At 41.0% G+C, this 18,330-nt stretch overlaps 1 protein-coding gene across 5 annotated transcripts in view; it reads left to right on the top strand.

Moving 5' to 3' along the window:
• Positions 1–18,330, top strand: part of RASAL2 (RAS protein activator like 2) — a 203,521-nt gene that overhangs the window by 39,388 nt on the left and 145,803 nt on the right. The window contains exons 1-2 of one of the 5 annotated variants that reach the window (XM_075038588.1): positions 1,994–2,038; positions 8,570–8,776. The exons of 3 other annotated variants lie outside the window; for them this stretch is intronic. In XM_075038588.1, coding sequence (XP_074894689.1) covers positions 8,722–8,776 — 55 coding nt within the window. In that variant the 5' untranslated portion in view covers positions 1,994–2,038; positions 8,570–8,721. Of the gene's footprint in view, positions 1–1,885; positions 2,039–8,569; positions 8,777–18,330 lie in introns of those variants that run through there. One more of the 5 variants, XM_075038589.1, reaches the window with a different exon arrangement.

Raw genomic sequence — 18,330 nt, 5'->3', positions numbered from 1 at the left:
AATAGTTGCAGATCTTCCACTGTTTCAGCTTACATGTAATAAAGCTCTTTTGTGAGATAAGTGGTCTTTGATAGAAAGATAAATAACATGCTTCTGTCTGAAAAGGCATAAGTTGAAAGCTCTTTCAGACAGGCACTTCTTGTCATCTTGGGGCTAAGTATTGCCAAGCTGCCAGCTCCTCTTCACTCAGCCTTTTGTGCTGGCCACTGTGCGGCTTAATTTGAGAAACCACACAGTGGTCAGGCACTGTTTCATTAGTGTTATCAATAAAGATACTGGCTGCTGAATATCCCAGACCAAGAACTACTATAACTTTGGCATACTTTCAGAGGCGAGGAAAAGTTTCTAGTGCTGCAAAGCCACATGCATCTCAGCCTTTCATGCCGTAAACAGTTGGGGAGAAGTCCACCAGACTTGCATTTTCCAGCAGCTGGGCCGCTGCGAGCAGAAAGGCTACTATGGCTGTGTCCCGGCCAAGGGTGAGGATGGTCACTGTTGGACTGATCCTTGGTGATGGACCAAAGCTGCCCTGTCCATCCTCCCTTTTCCCTTCTTCCAAGGATGCCTGGATGCAGCAGGCCTCCCTGATGGCAAGGCTTGCAGGTTTGGAGGGCTGCTGCTGCAGCCTGTTGCAATAGGAGAGGATGGGCAGTAGTCTGTGTCTGGCTTGCTCCCTCCGCAGACCAGGCAGGACACTCTCCAGAGCCACCTGGCTTGGCACAGTCTGCAGGAGGGCACCTGTGAGGGAAGCAGTAGGCAGAAGTGGCTTCTGCTGTCTCTCTCCTGGGCTCTGCTTGCCCTTGCTCATCCTGCCTGCCAAGTGCATGGGCCTGCTGGAGATCCAGTGGAGTGGTCAAAGCCATCGTTGTCTTCCTTTGGAGCATTTTGGATCAGGAGAGCTTGACCTGCCTGCCCTCTTATCCGTCAAGAGAGCGTTTGTTGCCAGCAATGGGTCAAATGTTAGAGCCCTCTGGGTTTGTGCAAAAGGGTTTGGTGGCATGCCTGATGCACGCTGGTGGTGTGTTCTCCAGTTTGCTCAGAGGTGGAGCCACTGTGAGTTAAATGCCTCAAAATAGTGGAGAAAACCCGTTGAAGACTAAAGGAGCCTGAAGCTATGTGGGGTGAGGTGGAGATCTCTCAAAACACAAGTGGGCTGTTATGAAACACAGTTGGAGAGGATGCAGTTGACTCCTGCCTAATCCCTGCACACACAATTGCTCCTGCCAGGCTGACCTTGTTCCTGAGAGCTGGTGGCTGGCTTGTGGGGCCCGGCTGGTAGCCCCGGCCATGCGGTCTGACCCAGACACAAGCTAAGCATTCCTCGCCTGCTTGTTCATGGCACCTACACTGCAAGGTGCAGCAGTTGTAGCTGGTGGTGCCTCTTCTGGGGCTCATTTCTGCATCTGCCTCCCCTTCTTTGCCTTCTGTCCCTGGAGTGACACAAACACTTCTCAAGTCTTTTCGTCCAGGCACTTGGAAAGCTTATGGGACGCTTCGTACTGGAAATCCAGGAGACCTCTCCAGAGGAGGAAGCAGGGTCTCCTGTTTGTCTTGAGTTATTCTGTCACAACAATGGCTTCAGAATTTGCCTAATTTAAAAGCTAGTTTTAATCTGATGGGAAGATGTTTGTGCATTTAAAATAGTTATTCCTTGCTGGAGCCACTCCCTTCTTTTGTCCTTCTCTGCTGGACTTTTCGGCTTTGCTTAGCTAATATGCAGTGCTTGTTTACAGCAGAGATATTGGAGCATGAAGAAGGAAGTCGGTACGTTTAATACTGATTTGGTTCCAAGCTTCCTGTGCATGCACGTGTGTGTGTGTGTGTGTGTATGTGTTTTCAGCCTTATTCATCCAGACTCTGTACAGCCTCGGTAGAGAAAGTCAAGGGGCTGGTGGAGGCACAGGGACTAGATGCAGGCGTTTTTTTTTTTAACTCTTCCACCCAGTTTGGTTCTGAGCAGGTTTAGACAACGCGGGTAAAAATTCCAGTATGGCAAGCCTGGTAAGGAAGGTGCTAGTGCAGACAAAGCCGTTGAGTGGTGAGTATGAGAAACATTTTGCCTGATGGGAAAGATAACTGATCAGAAAGTGTTGGTTTAGGTGCCTAGGAGGAGAAACGCCATAGTGGGCAGAGACCTGCTGGGTATTGTTGTTTTTGTCTTCCATTTCCAGTGTGAGATATCTACCTGGAAATGCCAAAACCTTTGTCCATGGAGAAGATGGTTATCCACAGGAATGCGCTAGTTATGGGGCATGGTCACATTTAAAGTCTGTTCCTTAGCCTGCCCAAGGATTTCTGCCTTAGCTTGGCTAAATAACAGCAGCAGTCTGTGTAAGTCGGATGGCTTTTAATTCAGGAGGTTTTGGGGGGACTGGGGAGCTTGCAGGAGACAGGCATCTCGGGAGCATATAAACTGTTGTGTCAGTTGTGACTGTACCAAAAGATGGGATGGAGGAGAAACGAATGCTAATAAACTGTAGGAGAAACAATTTTACTGCTTTATTTTTATTCTTTTAATTTGGTGGTAAGTACCTAACTGGATTTCAGTAAGGTGCTCTCGTGTTGCAGTGGTTACAGAAATCAGCAGCAGCAGTGTTGTGTATTTTGGATTTTAAAATATTCCAGTAGCTGCACCAGCCTGTGCCTGGGGTTTTTCATTTAAATTTATGGTGTTTATTCAGCTCTTAATTGTGCAAATTAGAATAATTACAGACTGTGATTATATGTGTACCTGGTGAGTGTTTTTAAGTGGCTGGCTCAAATTTCAGGAATTTATTTTATTAGCCTTGTGTCTTTCTGGTGCAAGCGTCCTTTCTTCATGCTGCTGTTCTGCAAAGCAAACATCATAAACTGCCACAGCAGGAAACAATTTTTGCAGCGGCATATCTGAGTGAATCAATCTTTAATATGGCAGAAGGCTCTTCAATAACTCAGGCTAATTAGGACTGATTTGGTGAGTTATCGGAGACTGAAACAACCTTCCCCAAGCACAGCAACTTCTTTCTGCTCCAGGATTTGGCAAGGACAGGAGGGCACAATTTGAGCCATGTGGGGTCAGGTTTGTGAAAGTGCCAATTTTATAAATGTATAAAATTTAATGAAAGGTTGTTCTTGGAAAATAGAACTTTTGTGTGAGTTACTGGCTGCTGCTCATCTCTCCCAAGGCTGCAACTGAGCCTGTATTTGTGGAGGAGATAGTTCAGACAGATGTGAGCAGTATCTCCTGTGTAGAAGTTATGGACTGAATGTGCAAAGTACTGGTTTGGCCTTTGCTGGTTGGCAAATGCTATTGCCTTCTAGCCCAAATTTACTAGTCTCTCTTTGCTCACTCAAGACTCCCAGAAAACAGGAATTTCTGCCTCTAGGAAAAAGGGAGGTATCACTTGAAACAGAGTAATCTCCTTGATTACGTTGTGACAGACGTGACATGACAAATACAGGAAGCTGCAGAGGAGAACTCCCTGATCTCTCTGTAAATAACTTGGGACTTACTTTGGGTAAATTAACCAGTCTTTACAAAAAGAAACTGAGTGAAAATAAATAAATACATATATTTCCTTGCTTCAGAGATAAGGAGATTGGAGTGATTCTAGTTGAAATTTCACTTGAAAAAAAGGCAGTCTGAGAATTAATAAAGAGGGGTTTTCTGTAGAGAAGTCTAGCAGTTATTAAATGACTAGAGCATACATCTACCTTGCATAGATTTCTTCAGAGAAGTTTTAGCCCATCAATGTTTGAAGGCACAATTCTTTGATGAGGGAAACATAGCCAATAGGGAAACATGTAATAAGCATTGGCTTGTTAACTTTCAGCATGATTTCAGAACCTCTGGAGAGATTTTTTTAGACTTAAATCTCATGATTTATGCTGTGGGGGTGTGTGTTAAATGCGGGTTTTTAAATACCTGCAGGATGTTAGGAAGTCCAGGATGCCAGGAGAATGATATGAAATACAGCTGGTGGGAGGGTGACCCCAGAGGAGGCATACCCATTGGAAAACTACTTGGATGGGGTGTATAAATATGAGCACTCATTCTGCCCCATGGAAGGTGTGTGCTTGAAGCCGGTTTGGTTTCTTCATTTGGGGAGGTTGGGAGCTGAGACCTCAGCTCTATAATCCCAGTTTACTGCCCAGATCTTCGTACTAGTGCATGGATAAAAGGAACACTGCAGTGAGTGGTCAGGTGGAAAAAGAAATGGCACGGGAAGGAAACAGTATAAAGAAGCATAAAGGACACTTACGGTATTTATTTTCCAGCGTTTAAAGTATGGGGATCAGCAAGAATATAGATCTACACCTTATTCTGTGTTACAACATGTAATTCTGGCAGAAGAAGAGTCTGCGGCAAAATAGGCTGATGAACATTTTGTCTTCGCTATGTAGGGTCTGTGTCTAATTACCACTCTTCTTTATTTAACTCTTCTCTTGCCATTAAAAATAAAATCTTTTCTTTCATTCTTAGTTCCTAGTAAGAGATTTACTTACAGGATATCTGAAAGTGATCTTGGGTTTGCCTGTTCCGAATTTATGCTTTTGCTTAGCCACCACAACTCGCAGCAGCTTTCAGAGATTGCAGGATTAATGAACTAAATGAAAGAACATCAGTCTTTAGAATGGACTTCTAAGTGGTGACTTATGTGTAAGAATAGACATGGTCAGAGGCTATTTCAGCAGGAGTTATATTCCACTTTCTTTAAGACAGTTGTTTTTTTAATGACCCCTCTTTATGTTTAAGGTTGGTTATGGTAGAGGACTTGTGAACACTTCATGAAGTGGTGGTGAAACTGAACATCCTAAGGTTTTGATCTTTATTTAAAACAAAAAGGTTATAAAAAGTCAAGATCAAAGTAGGTAAATGGCATTTTGACAGCTTAACAAATGCTATTGTATTTACTTCTCCTCTCCTGAGATCCCTGTTACTTTGAAAATACTGTTTAATTTGCCTGTCTGCTGGTCTACAACTGCAGGAGAAAATGCAAATCATTTTTTGGATTTGAGATAAACTGAAATAAGCTTGAGCCATGCCCTAGCTGAAGAAACATTTAAGTCAACTGAACTGAAATCGGCTGTTCTTTAACATCATTGTTTGCTTTATAAAATATAAAAATACAAACTGTGTGGAAAACTCGACACATTAAAGAACAGCAAAGTAGCAAAAACTTATAAAAAAGGATGTAGCTAAGCAGTATCCTTTTTCTAACTATATGCTCCGTATCCTTTTAGTTAATATTTGAAATGACGCCCATTATTTCAGCTGCATTGCCACAAATGATGCTGCCATATCATCTGAAGATTGTGCAAGATGATGTTGTATGCAAGAAGTTGTTAAATGAAAGTTAAAGTTGTCACATCAAAGCTCTCAAATACCAGAAAAGTAACAGCCTTAATGATTGCAGCATCTTAACATTACTTTCTTTTGGCAGGTGAATAATGGTAGTCTAACAGGAATCTCCGGTACCTCAGAGAATTTTTTTTAAGCATGAGGAATATCTTATATCTGAGACTGCTGAGGATGATACATTGGGGACCTTTACAGTGAATGGCCATACATAAAACAGTATAACTTTTAAAGGTGGTAGCCACTAAGCTGTCATATCAGAATGCTGTGGCTAAGGGAGCTTCAGTATTAATTTAATCACCTGAGTGCAGTGACATTCATGCTGCCAGTTCAAGTGAGCATGCTATAGAACATATTTACTAACAAAAGCATCTCGCTTAATGAAAATCTTGCAGTACAGGTGTCGGAAATATTTGAAGTCTGTTTTGGATTTAGTAATGCTGTATTCTTCTGTCATGGAGCCATCAGAATCCTGTCTTCAGAAAGTCTTTGAATGTTCTTTAAAAAAAAAAAAAAGAAAAACTGTTTAAAAATAATGTGGCATTACCTTGTGTATTCATTGTTGTTATAAACCTTCTAGCTAAGCACAGAATGTTGTGTGTTATTTCCTCTGCAGACAGATAATTGCACTAGGGAGGGGAAATTGAGCAGTGTAAAGTACAAAATCTTAAATAGTGTATATAAGTTCCTATTTCTGTTTACTGGGAATTTAATATATCTTTTCTTTCTAATTTTTTGAAATAATGAAAACACTTTAGCCTCTAAAAAGCAAAGTTGTCATTTGTAATAAATCACTTAATATTGTCTCTGAAGATACCTTATATTAAAAGTAAACTTTTTCCTGTTCTTTGTATCCTGGTATCTCCTCTTCACTGCAAATAACCAAGGGACTGCAATAAGGCTACTTGTACTGTTCCATAGTCGCTTTTCTTTGTGGAAGTAAATTTGCAGTCCCTTTCTGACATGACAAAATGGGGTATTTCTTTATTCCCGGAGTGCAAGTCGTACTCTCTGACAGTTCTGCAGACCAGGCTTTCCTTTCTAGCTCTGCAATAGATTCAGGCTTAGATTCTCCACAAGATAATTAGGAGTTCCATGTTGTAGTCTTTCCAGCTTTAAAAACTGGACTAGTGATACTCTTTAGTATCCTCTCTGTGTTTTTGCTTTGAGAGTTGCAGTAGACGGAGCACTCTGTCAAGCGTATTTCTGAGTTCTGGAGATCTCTGCATTCTCCATCACACGCTGTAGATACCTGACTGTTTTGAGACAGGCTTTTTTAGTGATCAATGGAATTTTTCCAAAGCATTAATTCCAAACTGAATTAAGCCATACCAGGGGAAAGCCACTGTAATTCTGAATGGGGGAGGGTTTTTTTAAATGTTTCGTTATCTGTGTTAAATTATTTTAATTGCTGAACACAATCAGTTTTTTGATATCCCTGTGTTTATCCACCTAAGTTTCACAGAGGGTGGTCATATTATCATCTGTGACATGAAGCTATTTTGCCTCCTGCTAACCAGCTCTCCACTACTACCACTATGTAAATAAACACCAATTATTACTGATGGTGTAAACACTTGAAGCATTTGGGTTCACTTGTCAGTATCTTCTGCTATTATCATGATTAAATTTGCAATCCTGAGAGTTGTTATCAGATAACAGTAAGGGAGAGAATTAGTTTTGAAAATGAGATTTCCAGTCTTAGTAGGGCCTGAGAGGAGATAACAAATTAGATGATAGTTTAGGTAGAAGGAAGAGTGAATTTAAACTTTGAGTTCATTTAATGCTGAAAGTTGCTCTAGGGCTGAAAGTGATAATTAGGCTAGTCAGAAATAGTACAAACATGAATTTCCTGCCTGTGTCTGTAGATTTTAAAGCATTAAAAGTTCCTGTATGAATCTTTCAACTTTGCCTGTTACTTTCTGGGACAATCACAGGCAGCAACTAGTTCTTCTCTGAGCTAAATTCAACTTTTTCCTGAGTAAGTGCTCAAAAATAACTACCCTTGCTAAATTACAGCTTTCTAGCTGTCAGATTTCAAGAGCTCTACATCAATCGTCAAATTTTTATGGCCAGGTAATGGCAGCATTAGACCTATGTACGTCAGAAGAAGCTGCAGTGGAATTTCTTTGCTGCCTCTTTAGCCCTTCTGGAATCCCTCAAGTTAAGAGCTTAAGATAATAAATACATGTTTCTTCCTTCTCTTCCCTTCCCCTTCCCCTTCCTCTCTATGTCATGTTTCCCCTCTTACTCCTGGCTCTAAATTTCTGAGCTTTAAATATACATTTATTCCTTCTTTTTCTTTAGTGAGAAATTGTGTTGTATGTCACTAATCTCTTGTATTGCTGCATTGGGTTTTCATTCTGCTTAATTTTCCCAGTAGTGTAGTTTGTGGTTATTGGCTTCAGTTGTTTTACCAGGAATCCTTGCATTTAATTATATTGCATTTAATAATAGAAAAAGAATGTGATAACAGTGATTCCCCCCCCCCCCCCCCCCCCCGCCGCCCAGCTTTGGTGGGATTACCCAGAAATTGCCACCTTCTCATTCATTCAGAAATTCCCTTAACTATCTAGTACAAAATTTAGAGATCTTAATGGTAAAGGAGCTGAAGTTCTCATTTTAATATTTGTCTCATTGCCAACTTTAAAAAGCAATAAAAAGAGAAAATTTAAATTAGTGTTGGAATAGATATTTTTTGCATTGTTAAATCTATTGAACTGTAATTCATTTGAGAGTCTAGAGTTGTGATTATGAGAAGGACTTTCAAAAATGAACTGAAAGCAGAGGTACAAGTGGGTGAACTCTCCTGTTAACTTCAGTGACATGCAATCTGTTAAAATCCCTATAGATTGGAATGGAATGGATATGGACTATTCAGCTGTGAAAAATACAGCGAATACAACAGGAAAGCTTGTGTGATTTAATCCATCTGTTGGTTGTGTTTGATAATTGTTACATGGGAAGAGCAGAGAGAGGACAGTGAGTGGAACAAGTAACTAAAAAAAACCAGTAGGGTAGAAGAATGAAGGACAGGAATAAACCCAACTTTTTTGCCAGTGAATGTGACAAAAAGATTCTGAATAAGGAGCTGATGTGCAATCATCTCTGTATAAATCTTGCACTATTTCTGGAAAACTTTTTGTAGACTTGAAATTCCACTGTAGACTGATTTTAGTAACAAAGTCAGTTTAAGAGGTATTTGTCTGTCTTCTCCCACCTTTGCTACAGGTTCCTTGGATGTGCTGCCTTAAACTGTGGAGTTGTAAACCCACTGTCACCAAAGTGAAAGGTTTTAAACAGCTCAGGACAACGAAATGCTCCCACAAGGTCATCTCATAGCCAGAACTTCTGCAGGGTACAACAGCAGCCTGGTGTGAGCAATGAGATTTGGATTTGCTTCTGTTTGCTTGTACTTCTGTGATCCAGGATACACAAGTAAATATCAAGTTGATTCTCTCTGGACTTGATGGTCATAACCATCCTCCTTCTGTCAAGATGACCATTGCAGCTTTGCAAACTTGGTCTCTGTGTACCTGAATTTCCACCCAAACCACTAAGACATGCTAAATTGGGTGTATGTTCTAAGATTTGAATGTCGTTTAGTGGATTGGCAGGAAATGTGAATTTTTGTTTGCTTGACAAAAGAAACATTTAATTTAGGCACACTGAAAGTTTGCAAAATGGTTAGGATTTGGGGGGAAGGTGTGGGAGATCCCGTACCCCGTCTTATGAGTATACAGTGAATCATGGTATCTGCTCTGGGAACAGAGCATTCTACTTCTCAGCTGGTTGGGGAACATCTTTCTGTGTATGGAACAAAGCAAGTAAGAAAATACAAAAAAAGAGCTTATGCCTTCTGTGCATGAGAAATAGAGCCCATATGTCAACTTCAGTGACCCAGAAAGGAAAGGCAAGGAAACTCAAAAGAAAGCTTGTTAAAATATTTTGTATCTAAAGAGTGTATAAGGTTTATTTTAAATATCAACAATTTAACCTGTCTTAAGTGTAAGAGCGATGGTGTGTTTACTGTAGGAAAGTAAATATCTATAGCATTATGAGCTCTTTCCAACACTTTGGTATCAAGAATTTCTTGTTGATCTGTGAGAGCCCAAGTCAAAAAGTTGGATGGCAGGATACTCAACTTCCCATGGTGATGTCGCTGTGTCTGGTAGAGGAATATATTGTGCTCTGCAGAAGTTCAGTGAAGTTATGAATGATACAAGGTGAGACCTGAGACTTCTTGCAAGTTTAAGAATTAAATATTCTAAACCTCTTTATTGAAAAAGTTATCTCAGTGGTCCTAGAAACTAACCTGTCTTGCACACTTTCTATTCTGGCTCCCATATTCCTCAGTTGTGAGAAGTTCAGAAGTAGGTTTGACAGGTCAGTTTAAAACACTAATACATGCATTAAAAAATCCTCCAAACCAAACCACAACTTCTTAAACTTTTAAGGTGATTTGTTAAGGATTATCTTGAGGATTGTCTTTTTATATTTAATTGCAGCAAATTATATTCCTTGAGGGGTTTATATTTTAAGAAGATAAACTCTGATTTATCCCTGGTTTTTTATTTCTTGTGTTCTAGCTTATTGCAGAGTAATACTTGGTTTTCTTCTGTCAGTTTTTTAGACAGTCAACAAGATAAAAGAAGGACTTGATAGCTTGACAGCATTTCAGAGAGGTGAAACTTGGTTATTTTGGTTTTGTTTCAACTGTCCTCATGTCCCTATGTGTATATTTACACAGGGAGGTGATTTTTGGCCTCTGTTGCTGGCAGTCATGCCAACGGTGTGATGGTAAAACCATGCGACTTCTCCCTGAGCCTCAAAATTGTGTGTCAATCCTGTGCCACCTTTTAGCGTGAAGCTATTGGTGCCTTGCTCTGCCATTGGGATACAGAAGGGCACAGCCGCTCCTAAGCAGGAGTCCAAGGTATGGTTTGGAAAGGAGACTTTTAAGTGTCCTCCGCCACCTTTCCTACTTTTCCACGTCTGGTGGGAGCAGGAGCTAACTGGGTCCCTGTCCCCCTCACCCTCTCCTACAGTGGAGTTGCAAGTGGGGAGAGAGTTGTTCTGAGCTTTGGGGTCTCTTCCTTTCATCATTCCTTCCCTTTTAACCGTCTCTACACCAAAATTCTTCTGGTTGGTGATGGTAAGAAGGGAGACTCATTGGTTTTTGCAGGAGGCCAGGCCAGTTAGTCTTTGTTTTAGAGATGAGAAGTGTAGGAGGAGCTTTACTGACCCTAAGACCTGATCTGGGTTTTCATAGTGGAAAAAAATGGAGGCACTGGTATGGGATAAGAAATTGCACATTACCCAAACAAATAGTATAGCCCCAAGCTTGCGCAGAGTCGACCTACAGGGCTTTTTTTCTGTTGTAGCATTCCTGTGCGATCTGACGTCGGCATTGTCCTATTCCATCCTCTCTTGCTGTGAAGTGAAAAGGGAACAGGAAACGAAGGCCTTGTATTCATCTCATGTGGTGGTGTTGGGAATGCCAAATTGGGAGGATTTCCTGGCCTTTCTTGTTTTTTTGGAAAGAAGAAAACAAAACTTTAAGGCAAAAAAAAAAAAAAACCAAAATCCTTGTTCTGTCTGTCTCTTCCCTTGCCACTCCCCACCACTTCTGCCTCGTGCATCGCCAGCCCAGGGTGGAATGTTTCCAGGCTCCTTTTTGAAGATATTTATAAATAAGTTGAGCTCCATATGTTTGTTTTTTTCCCAGATGATTTCTTTACTGTAAGTCATTGTATTTCTGTATAATTGATCTATGCATGGCAACTTGCATCTAGGGAGGGAAGTCACAAATGGGTTTGGCCTGTGCTGTGCAAGCATGGAGAAAGGAAATAAAAAAATAGTTTGACAATAACCCTAGCAATGATAGCTGGAGAGAGAAACTTGTTAAAAAAATTACAAGTTAGTTTTAACTTGTTTTGAAACAGTAAGAATAAATGTGCTACATAACTGTTATGAACTAAAACAGAAGGGGGAATAGCAGGCACAGATTTCTCTCCGCTAGCCTCAGCCTGCCCAGCAAAATTGAGCTTTACTTTTATAAATATCAATAGATCAAGAACAGCAAAGCACTTTGTCATGAGTATTTTTAGCAAGAAGGAAAAGCATTTCAGTGGTGTTCCTTCCCATACGTTATGGTTATAAATTGCATTACCTTGGTACGCTTCAGAGCAAATCAAGATTTCAGGTTCAGTGTCCTCAGTATGTAGATTTTGTTTTCCAACACAAAAGGGTTGAATTCTACTTGTTCCTACGTGGTTTGGGGAAAGAGGGAATGTATGGCTGGATGTGTGCTGCAGTCAGGAATATCTGTGGCGGAAAAACATCAGCCACAGCAGGATGGGGGGAGCAAATGCCCTGCCATATCCCATGTAAGAAGATTAGGTTAATACTTCAGCATGGATTTAGCAAAAATTAGAAAGGATAATGCTGCATTAATTCACACACGTCTAGTTTCTGTAGCACAATGACAAAACAAAACTGGTAATAGTCTAAAAATTTAACCCTGAATAAAAGAACTTTCTCCTCCTCCTTTTTAGCTCATTCCCCTTCCTCCCCTCATTTCCTGCTCAGGCACCCGAAGTTGGAAACTTAGAGTGGGTTTTGAATGGGATGATTCCCCCCCCCATGCCTTCATTAAAAAAAAATATATATACACACACACACACAAAAAAAAATCCCTGTTTCTGTAGCTGTGACTCAGTCCTGCGGTGCCTATCTGCCTTGTGTCAGGCATGGGGCTGGCTGGGGGAAGCAGAGTACGCACATACCCAAACCGTGATGCAAGCTTTGAAATTGGACCAAGTGCACTCGTAGCATCAAATGTGCCGGATCACGCTGCGTTTCCAGTAACAGCCAGAGCTCTCTTGGCTCCGAGTGGGAAAGTGGTCATGCAGGCTGAAAAGGGGGGAGAGGCCAAATTGCACATTCATTGGATAATTAGGTAAACAGTAAATATGAGAAGTCTGTCTCCTACTCAAACTCCATTGTTTTTTCCTAAAAGTCTATATTTAGATTTGGCAGCCAGATTTATCACAATAATTGGTGCATTGTTTAAACAAGGTCACTGATGTGTGTGTATGTTTATCTCTGCTTAACTGAATTGCTTATTTGAAGTAGAAATACCTTCAAAAATATTATGCAGACCACTTGAAAACTTGCATGCTTGACTCCTGAGGCACATGGTCTTTATTAGAAAATAGATGCAATTATTCACATTCGGTTTTGCAGCTTGAAGTCCTGAGGGATTTGTACATAAAACTGTGGAGATTTGATTACATCCTGATTTCATGTCTCACTGGTATATGAGTGTTTCACACGTGTAAAGACGTTTTTATAAGGCATAGATTATAATACGTCACTAAGTGAAGCCATACGAGTGCTGTCCTGTCTATTGGAATTGGAATACACATGTTCATTAATTTAGTCTAGCTTCGGTGGTTGCTTATGTATTTATAAAAGCCAACGTGGCTTTGTGTTTTATATTTAGAGCAAATAATTCTGGCTTGTTGGCAGGTTGGTTTGAAACTTCAGGATACAATTTCAAAGTCGGACCTTATTGTTCACAGCAGTTCTGCACCGCTCAGTGAGGATGGAGCAGAGTTTACTAATAGTGCTAGGGTGGTCAAGGTAAAAATAGCAAATAACAGCTCATTTTCCCTTTCATTGACGAAGTGAGGAAACACGAAGGCCTTGAGGAAGAATGTTTTAATCAAGTAACTTTTTTGACAATAGTTGCACATCAAGAGAGGGTGGGACAAAAGTATCTTTACTGAAACCGCTGCCTCCTATGACCTTGGTCGCAGCTGGGTATTGGCAGGTCATTTCACAGGGCTGGCAGTAATTTGTTTTGTGGACAATTAGTGGTTTCTTTCTGAAAGCTAGTTTCTTTGTTGGTGTGATTGCTGTGATGGTAGCACCCTAAAGAGGCTTGTGCTATCTGAGGGTTTAAATAAAAAGAGTTTAAGAAATACCAACTGGAGTGGATTTTGCTCTAAGCAAGAGGATGCAGCACGGGGTTTGTTTGTTTGTTTGTTTTTCTCCTAGTCCTGTTACACCTTTTAGTTAAAATTTCCACTTTTGCAATGGAAATAATTGGGAATATTCTTTTAAAGAGCTTGGTGAACAGCGGCTGTCCTCTGGAAGTGCTGCTTGTGCAGACTTACAAATGGGACTTTGCACACTTAATTTGGAAAGGATTGACCTCAGAAATAGGCAGTTTTGTCATCTGGTAATCCAGCATTCACACCTAATGAAACAAAACCAAAGTAATTTTGGAATTTGAAAGAGACGTAGTCTCTGGTACAGTAATAATGAATGAAAAGACAAAAGAAATGAAGTGCTTGTGTCGTTGGCATGGCTCACTGTTGAGTGCAGTTTGAGGACTGGGCTTTGGTCTCCCTGCCCAGCTGCCACACAGAGAGCAGTCCTCAGAAGGACAGTTTTAATGGCTGGGGACTCTGCCTGGGATGTTATGACTCGTGCTTTCTGTAAATCCTTTTTCATGTCCAGTTCTTTCTTTTTTGTTCTGTAGTGAGAAGGTGTGTGCATGCGTCACAAATTTGTTCCCTAAATAGTCCCTGAAAGAGAAATTCTGTTCCCTCCTTCCTCTGTCTTCAAAGGTTGAAATTATTCTGTATCTTTCTTTTTTTGGGAGAGCCTCTTTTGTATGTGTTACCATCAAACATATTTTAATACTAACTTTTAAGGGTTTCATCCTAATTCTCAGTTCAGGCTTGGTGTTAGGATGTACAGGTTCATCTCTCGGAGATCACACGGTGTTATCGCAAGCAGTGTCCTGTACTGGACAGCTTTAATCACAAACACAGTTACAAACACAGACTTAGATTTAGTCAAAGAGGTTATGCTCCTTTCTTTCCTCTAGTCTTGGGCTGTTTCAGTGCCCGCAGGTCACCTTGCTTCATCTTTTGGCTCTGCACGCCGCTGTTGTCAGTTGTGAAATCTCCTCCAGCCCTGGCGCCAGGCTTGTAGCTGGCTCAGGCTGGCAGAAGGTATGTCTTCTTTTCAGTGCTTCATCACTGTCCCTGACATCTGGCTTTTGCACTGATTCAAGATTGTTTCTGACAGACAACCTGTGGAGAAAGAACTCTTCTGGTTGGAAGGTCATTTAAATTTAATAACTGCTCTTTTTTCTCTCCCCTCATCTCTTTTTCCTTCACTTTTGGTTGTTTCTTTTACTACTTTTCTCCATGTGGTGTGTAAGTAGTTAGTGCTACGGTAACCAGAATTTTACATAGACCCTCTTTTCAAGCTAGTGATAAATGTTTTTAAACTTTGGGCATTTTGAGAAACTGGTATGTTTCATATTTTCTCCCTGTGATCCATTTCTCCATTTAGATGAAGGTTTAATATTAAACTCCTACACATCACTGATTTATTGTCAATCATTGCACTTTAATTTGCTAATATTAATACAACACTCTGGAGGGGCTGTGAGGTGTGTGTTGGGCTAGTTCTCGTACAGCTCAAGGAATTTCCCTGCCTAAATTCAGAGCCTAAAATAGCTCTGGATTTGTAAATTCTTCCTCCTGGTTGGTTGCATGCCCAGCTTCCAGCACCCATCTCCATGGCTAACGCTTTAACGCTGTTGTGTATGCAGGTTCTTAAACCATGGCTATTTGTAGTCCGGTCTAGCAGGCAGAAACACTGCTGGATATCAAAGCTGTCATGAACTCCTTTCCAAACTGGATGTAGAACTAACCAGCAACTCAAGTGTGTCTTTGGTGATTTAAAAAAATCAAGTTTGTTTGATCATGTTCCTTCAGTTCACGCACAGATTCCATGCATGTTAAACATCTTGAGTGTTAAATACTTCAGAAGTATGTTTTGGTTTGTGTGAGCTAATTGTTCACTTTCTTATTACGGACTGGACTTTATAAAAGTCTTGCTAGTTTGGCCATGGAAACCCCCAAGTCTCCCTACTGGCATTTTCTAGCAGTAAACCAGACTCCAGAATGGGGAAGTGTTGGGCACAGGGCATTGGGAAAACCTCTCTGCTGATGTCCTGTTGCTACCTATCATTCTACCCAAGCTACCACAAAGTCTTGCTACTTAACATGAATGCAGAATAAGAGATGTGACAACAGACAGAGTATTTCTATTACTTGTGGTGTTTATATGGTAAATGCAAGAATTATAATTATGGATGTTGCTGAAGTTTGTTCCTTATTTATACTGTAAGAATACACTGATACACAATGGTTTTGGAGAGTATTGTCAATTAGTTGGTGGTTATCTTTTGCTGCTAGTTGGCTTTGCAGTGGGATTTCCAGTGTTTGAGAAGCTACATTTCAAAATATATTTACAAAGCTAGTATTGGGTGAAGGAGCTGTTTGAAATAAAGATAGTTTATTCACTCTGTCATAGGGAAGAGCAGGACAAAATAAGGCCACCACAGTTAGAGCAATTCATTTTTAAAAAAATGTACAGGATGAAATTATAAACCCAATTCCTAACATCCTTGGTGGAGACTAGAGTTGGTAGGTCTTATTTTTGCAACAGTCTGCACTGAGGATGTGCTCCTTTACAGTCACATAAAAATGAAGGCTGGAAAGTTTGAATATATGCACCTGCTATTTGGGCATAGTTACCAAGACCATTTTTTAGATGTTTATCCATTAGCATACCTTTATAACTATGACTATTTTTTCTTTCTTAGTAATGTTTAAGCTGCAGTTGGTTTGATGCACAGAAGGTTCACATCTAGCAATAAAACTGTGTTCTGCTGGTAAACCCCTGCTTTAAGATTGCAGGAATAATGTGTCTTGTATCCCCCAGCCCCCCCCCCCCCCCAATCCAAACCACTTCAATTGGAAAAGTAATTTTGCCTGCTGAAAAACAACGTCATATTTTAGATGGTACCAAGCCCAACCTTTAATCATAAAGAAATGGATGTCAGAGTGGGGAGAAGCACTTTTTTATTTATAGAGTTGAAGGATGGTCTTGTAAAAGTTGTCAGTGAAGTAGGTCAGTGCGCTTGTCTTTCTTCAGGGGCTGAAGTTGGTGATCTGTGGCTCCAGAGGTTTTCCCTCCAGCTTGAGCCCCTGTACGAGCTTCATAGCTCAGCACAGTGGTAAGCCCATGGAGGAGCCAGACCTGCGGGAGCAGCTGTGTTGCAGGTCAGGGCTGAGAGCTTGCCTGCCTTACGGAAACCTGTAAATCTCTACAAATTTCTGAGGCAAGTGCCACCACTCGCTACAAAGGGTCTTTTTACTGTTATGACTTTCCATGCTATGTAGTAGTTGCCAGAGTGTTTACCTTCAGGTTATACGTTTGTTTATTTGCACCAGTGCATGTTGCTAAAACACTTGGCTGGCTCAGGGTGGCGTGTCTCGCAGCTGTGTGTGGGCTCGCTTAGCCGCTGCGTGCGCTTGGCTAGCTTCTAAATGTACGTTTTTATGGCCCTTGAAACTTGGCATGAGCTGTGTTTTGTCATCAACAACAACAACAAAAGATTGCTAGTGAAATTAAAATCTGGCATCACTGTTCTACAGGTTTATTTGCCATGTATTGAAATGGGATTGTCTTGCTAACTTTTCCTGGCGTCCATCCAAAACCCAGCATCTCATAAATTTGTATTATCTCTGCTCTGCTCCATTGACAGGGCTGTAGCAGTTTCTCATGCAGATCATGGGAACAGCATGGAAAAATGAAGCCAGGGGACTTTCAAGTGGGGAGTTTGTATCAGCAGAGAAATTGTAGGAGAAGTTTTGCCACAGAATTAGAGGGCAGAAATCTTGAAGAGTTTTTCAGTACCTGCCTTCAGAAAATAGACCATGGCAAACGCAGAGCTGAGTCAGTCTGCATCACTGCAGCTTTGGCTACACTGAAAGGTAAAAGGCTTGGACACGCAAGGCAGTGATGGTGCAACAGTTACAGCACGCCTCGGCATGGAGATTTCAGATCAGGAAGCTCAGGTGCTCTCTGGCATTTAAATGTGCTGGTATCACCATTTAGCTTGTTCTTAGATGCACTTCATTCTCAGCATAGTGATAGTGAAAACAACATACCTCATTGATTTATCTGGGACAGGTGAGCTTTCTGTGTGGTCACTGATAGGCATTGCCAGCTCAAAGCTTGTGAGATAAATGCGTGGCAGCTTTGCTCTCAGGAACTCGTAATTTCAGCTCGATAAGTTATCTGTGTTCCTGCCTTGCTGATTCCAAACTCCAGCAAGCCTTGCTCTTCCAGTCACTCTAATCCCAAATGCAACAAATTTTAAGGTGCTATTTCATTCGTCCTCTGCATAACTTCATGCACTAAATATTAATCGGTCAAGTAAGTCAGGTGCACTGGTCTGCACTGAGCCGAGGAGAAGTGATATCCACCTGCAGGAAATGTTGCAGGGGGAAACAGATGCATCTCGGTGATAGGAGATGGGAAGGGGATGTTAGGTCATTAATTACTTAGCCTTGCATAAACAAAACTTAATACTTCGAAAAGTCTCTAATTTAAAGGGAAGGAAGAATCTTTCATCTTCTATGCTATTTAGCTACATGTCAAGTTGGGTCAATTGGAAGATTTTTTTGTGATGGTTTCTGCTTTACGTATTGATTACTCCTCTGTGAACTGTTCCAGTGCAGTGGGCATTGGATTAGTCTTGAAGGGAAAAATTGCTAAGGGGAGCTAGACTGCAAAACTGAGGATCCCTGCCTGACTGCATGCCTTCTGGTTTGTCTGGGGAGGATGCAGGGTGCAATTTGTTTTACTTTTCTACATGTTAAAGAACTCATTTGAAGGCTGGTAGCTGGGGACTTAATCTGGGATCTTCTCAGAAGTGGCGTTTTCTTAACCTGCTGTCTTTATGATTTAGAAGAGAGGACTTGGTTGAAAACCCAAGGGTGGTGAATAAATGTTCAGGGTTTGTCGTGGGTTTTGGTGGTTGTGTGGAGTTTGGTTTGGTTTTTTTGTTTGTTTTTGTTTGTTTGTTTTGGTTTTTTGTTGTTGGTTGGTTG

Source organism: Buteo buteo, chromosome 10 (assembly GCF_964188355.1).
Source record: "Buteo buteo chromosome 10, bButBut1.hap1.1, whole genome shotgun sequence".
Taxonomy (NCBI): Eukaryota; Metazoa; Chordata; class Aves; order Accipitriformes; family Accipitridae; genus Buteo; species Buteo buteo.
This window is presented reverse-complemented; position numbering and strand designations above follow the sequence as displayed.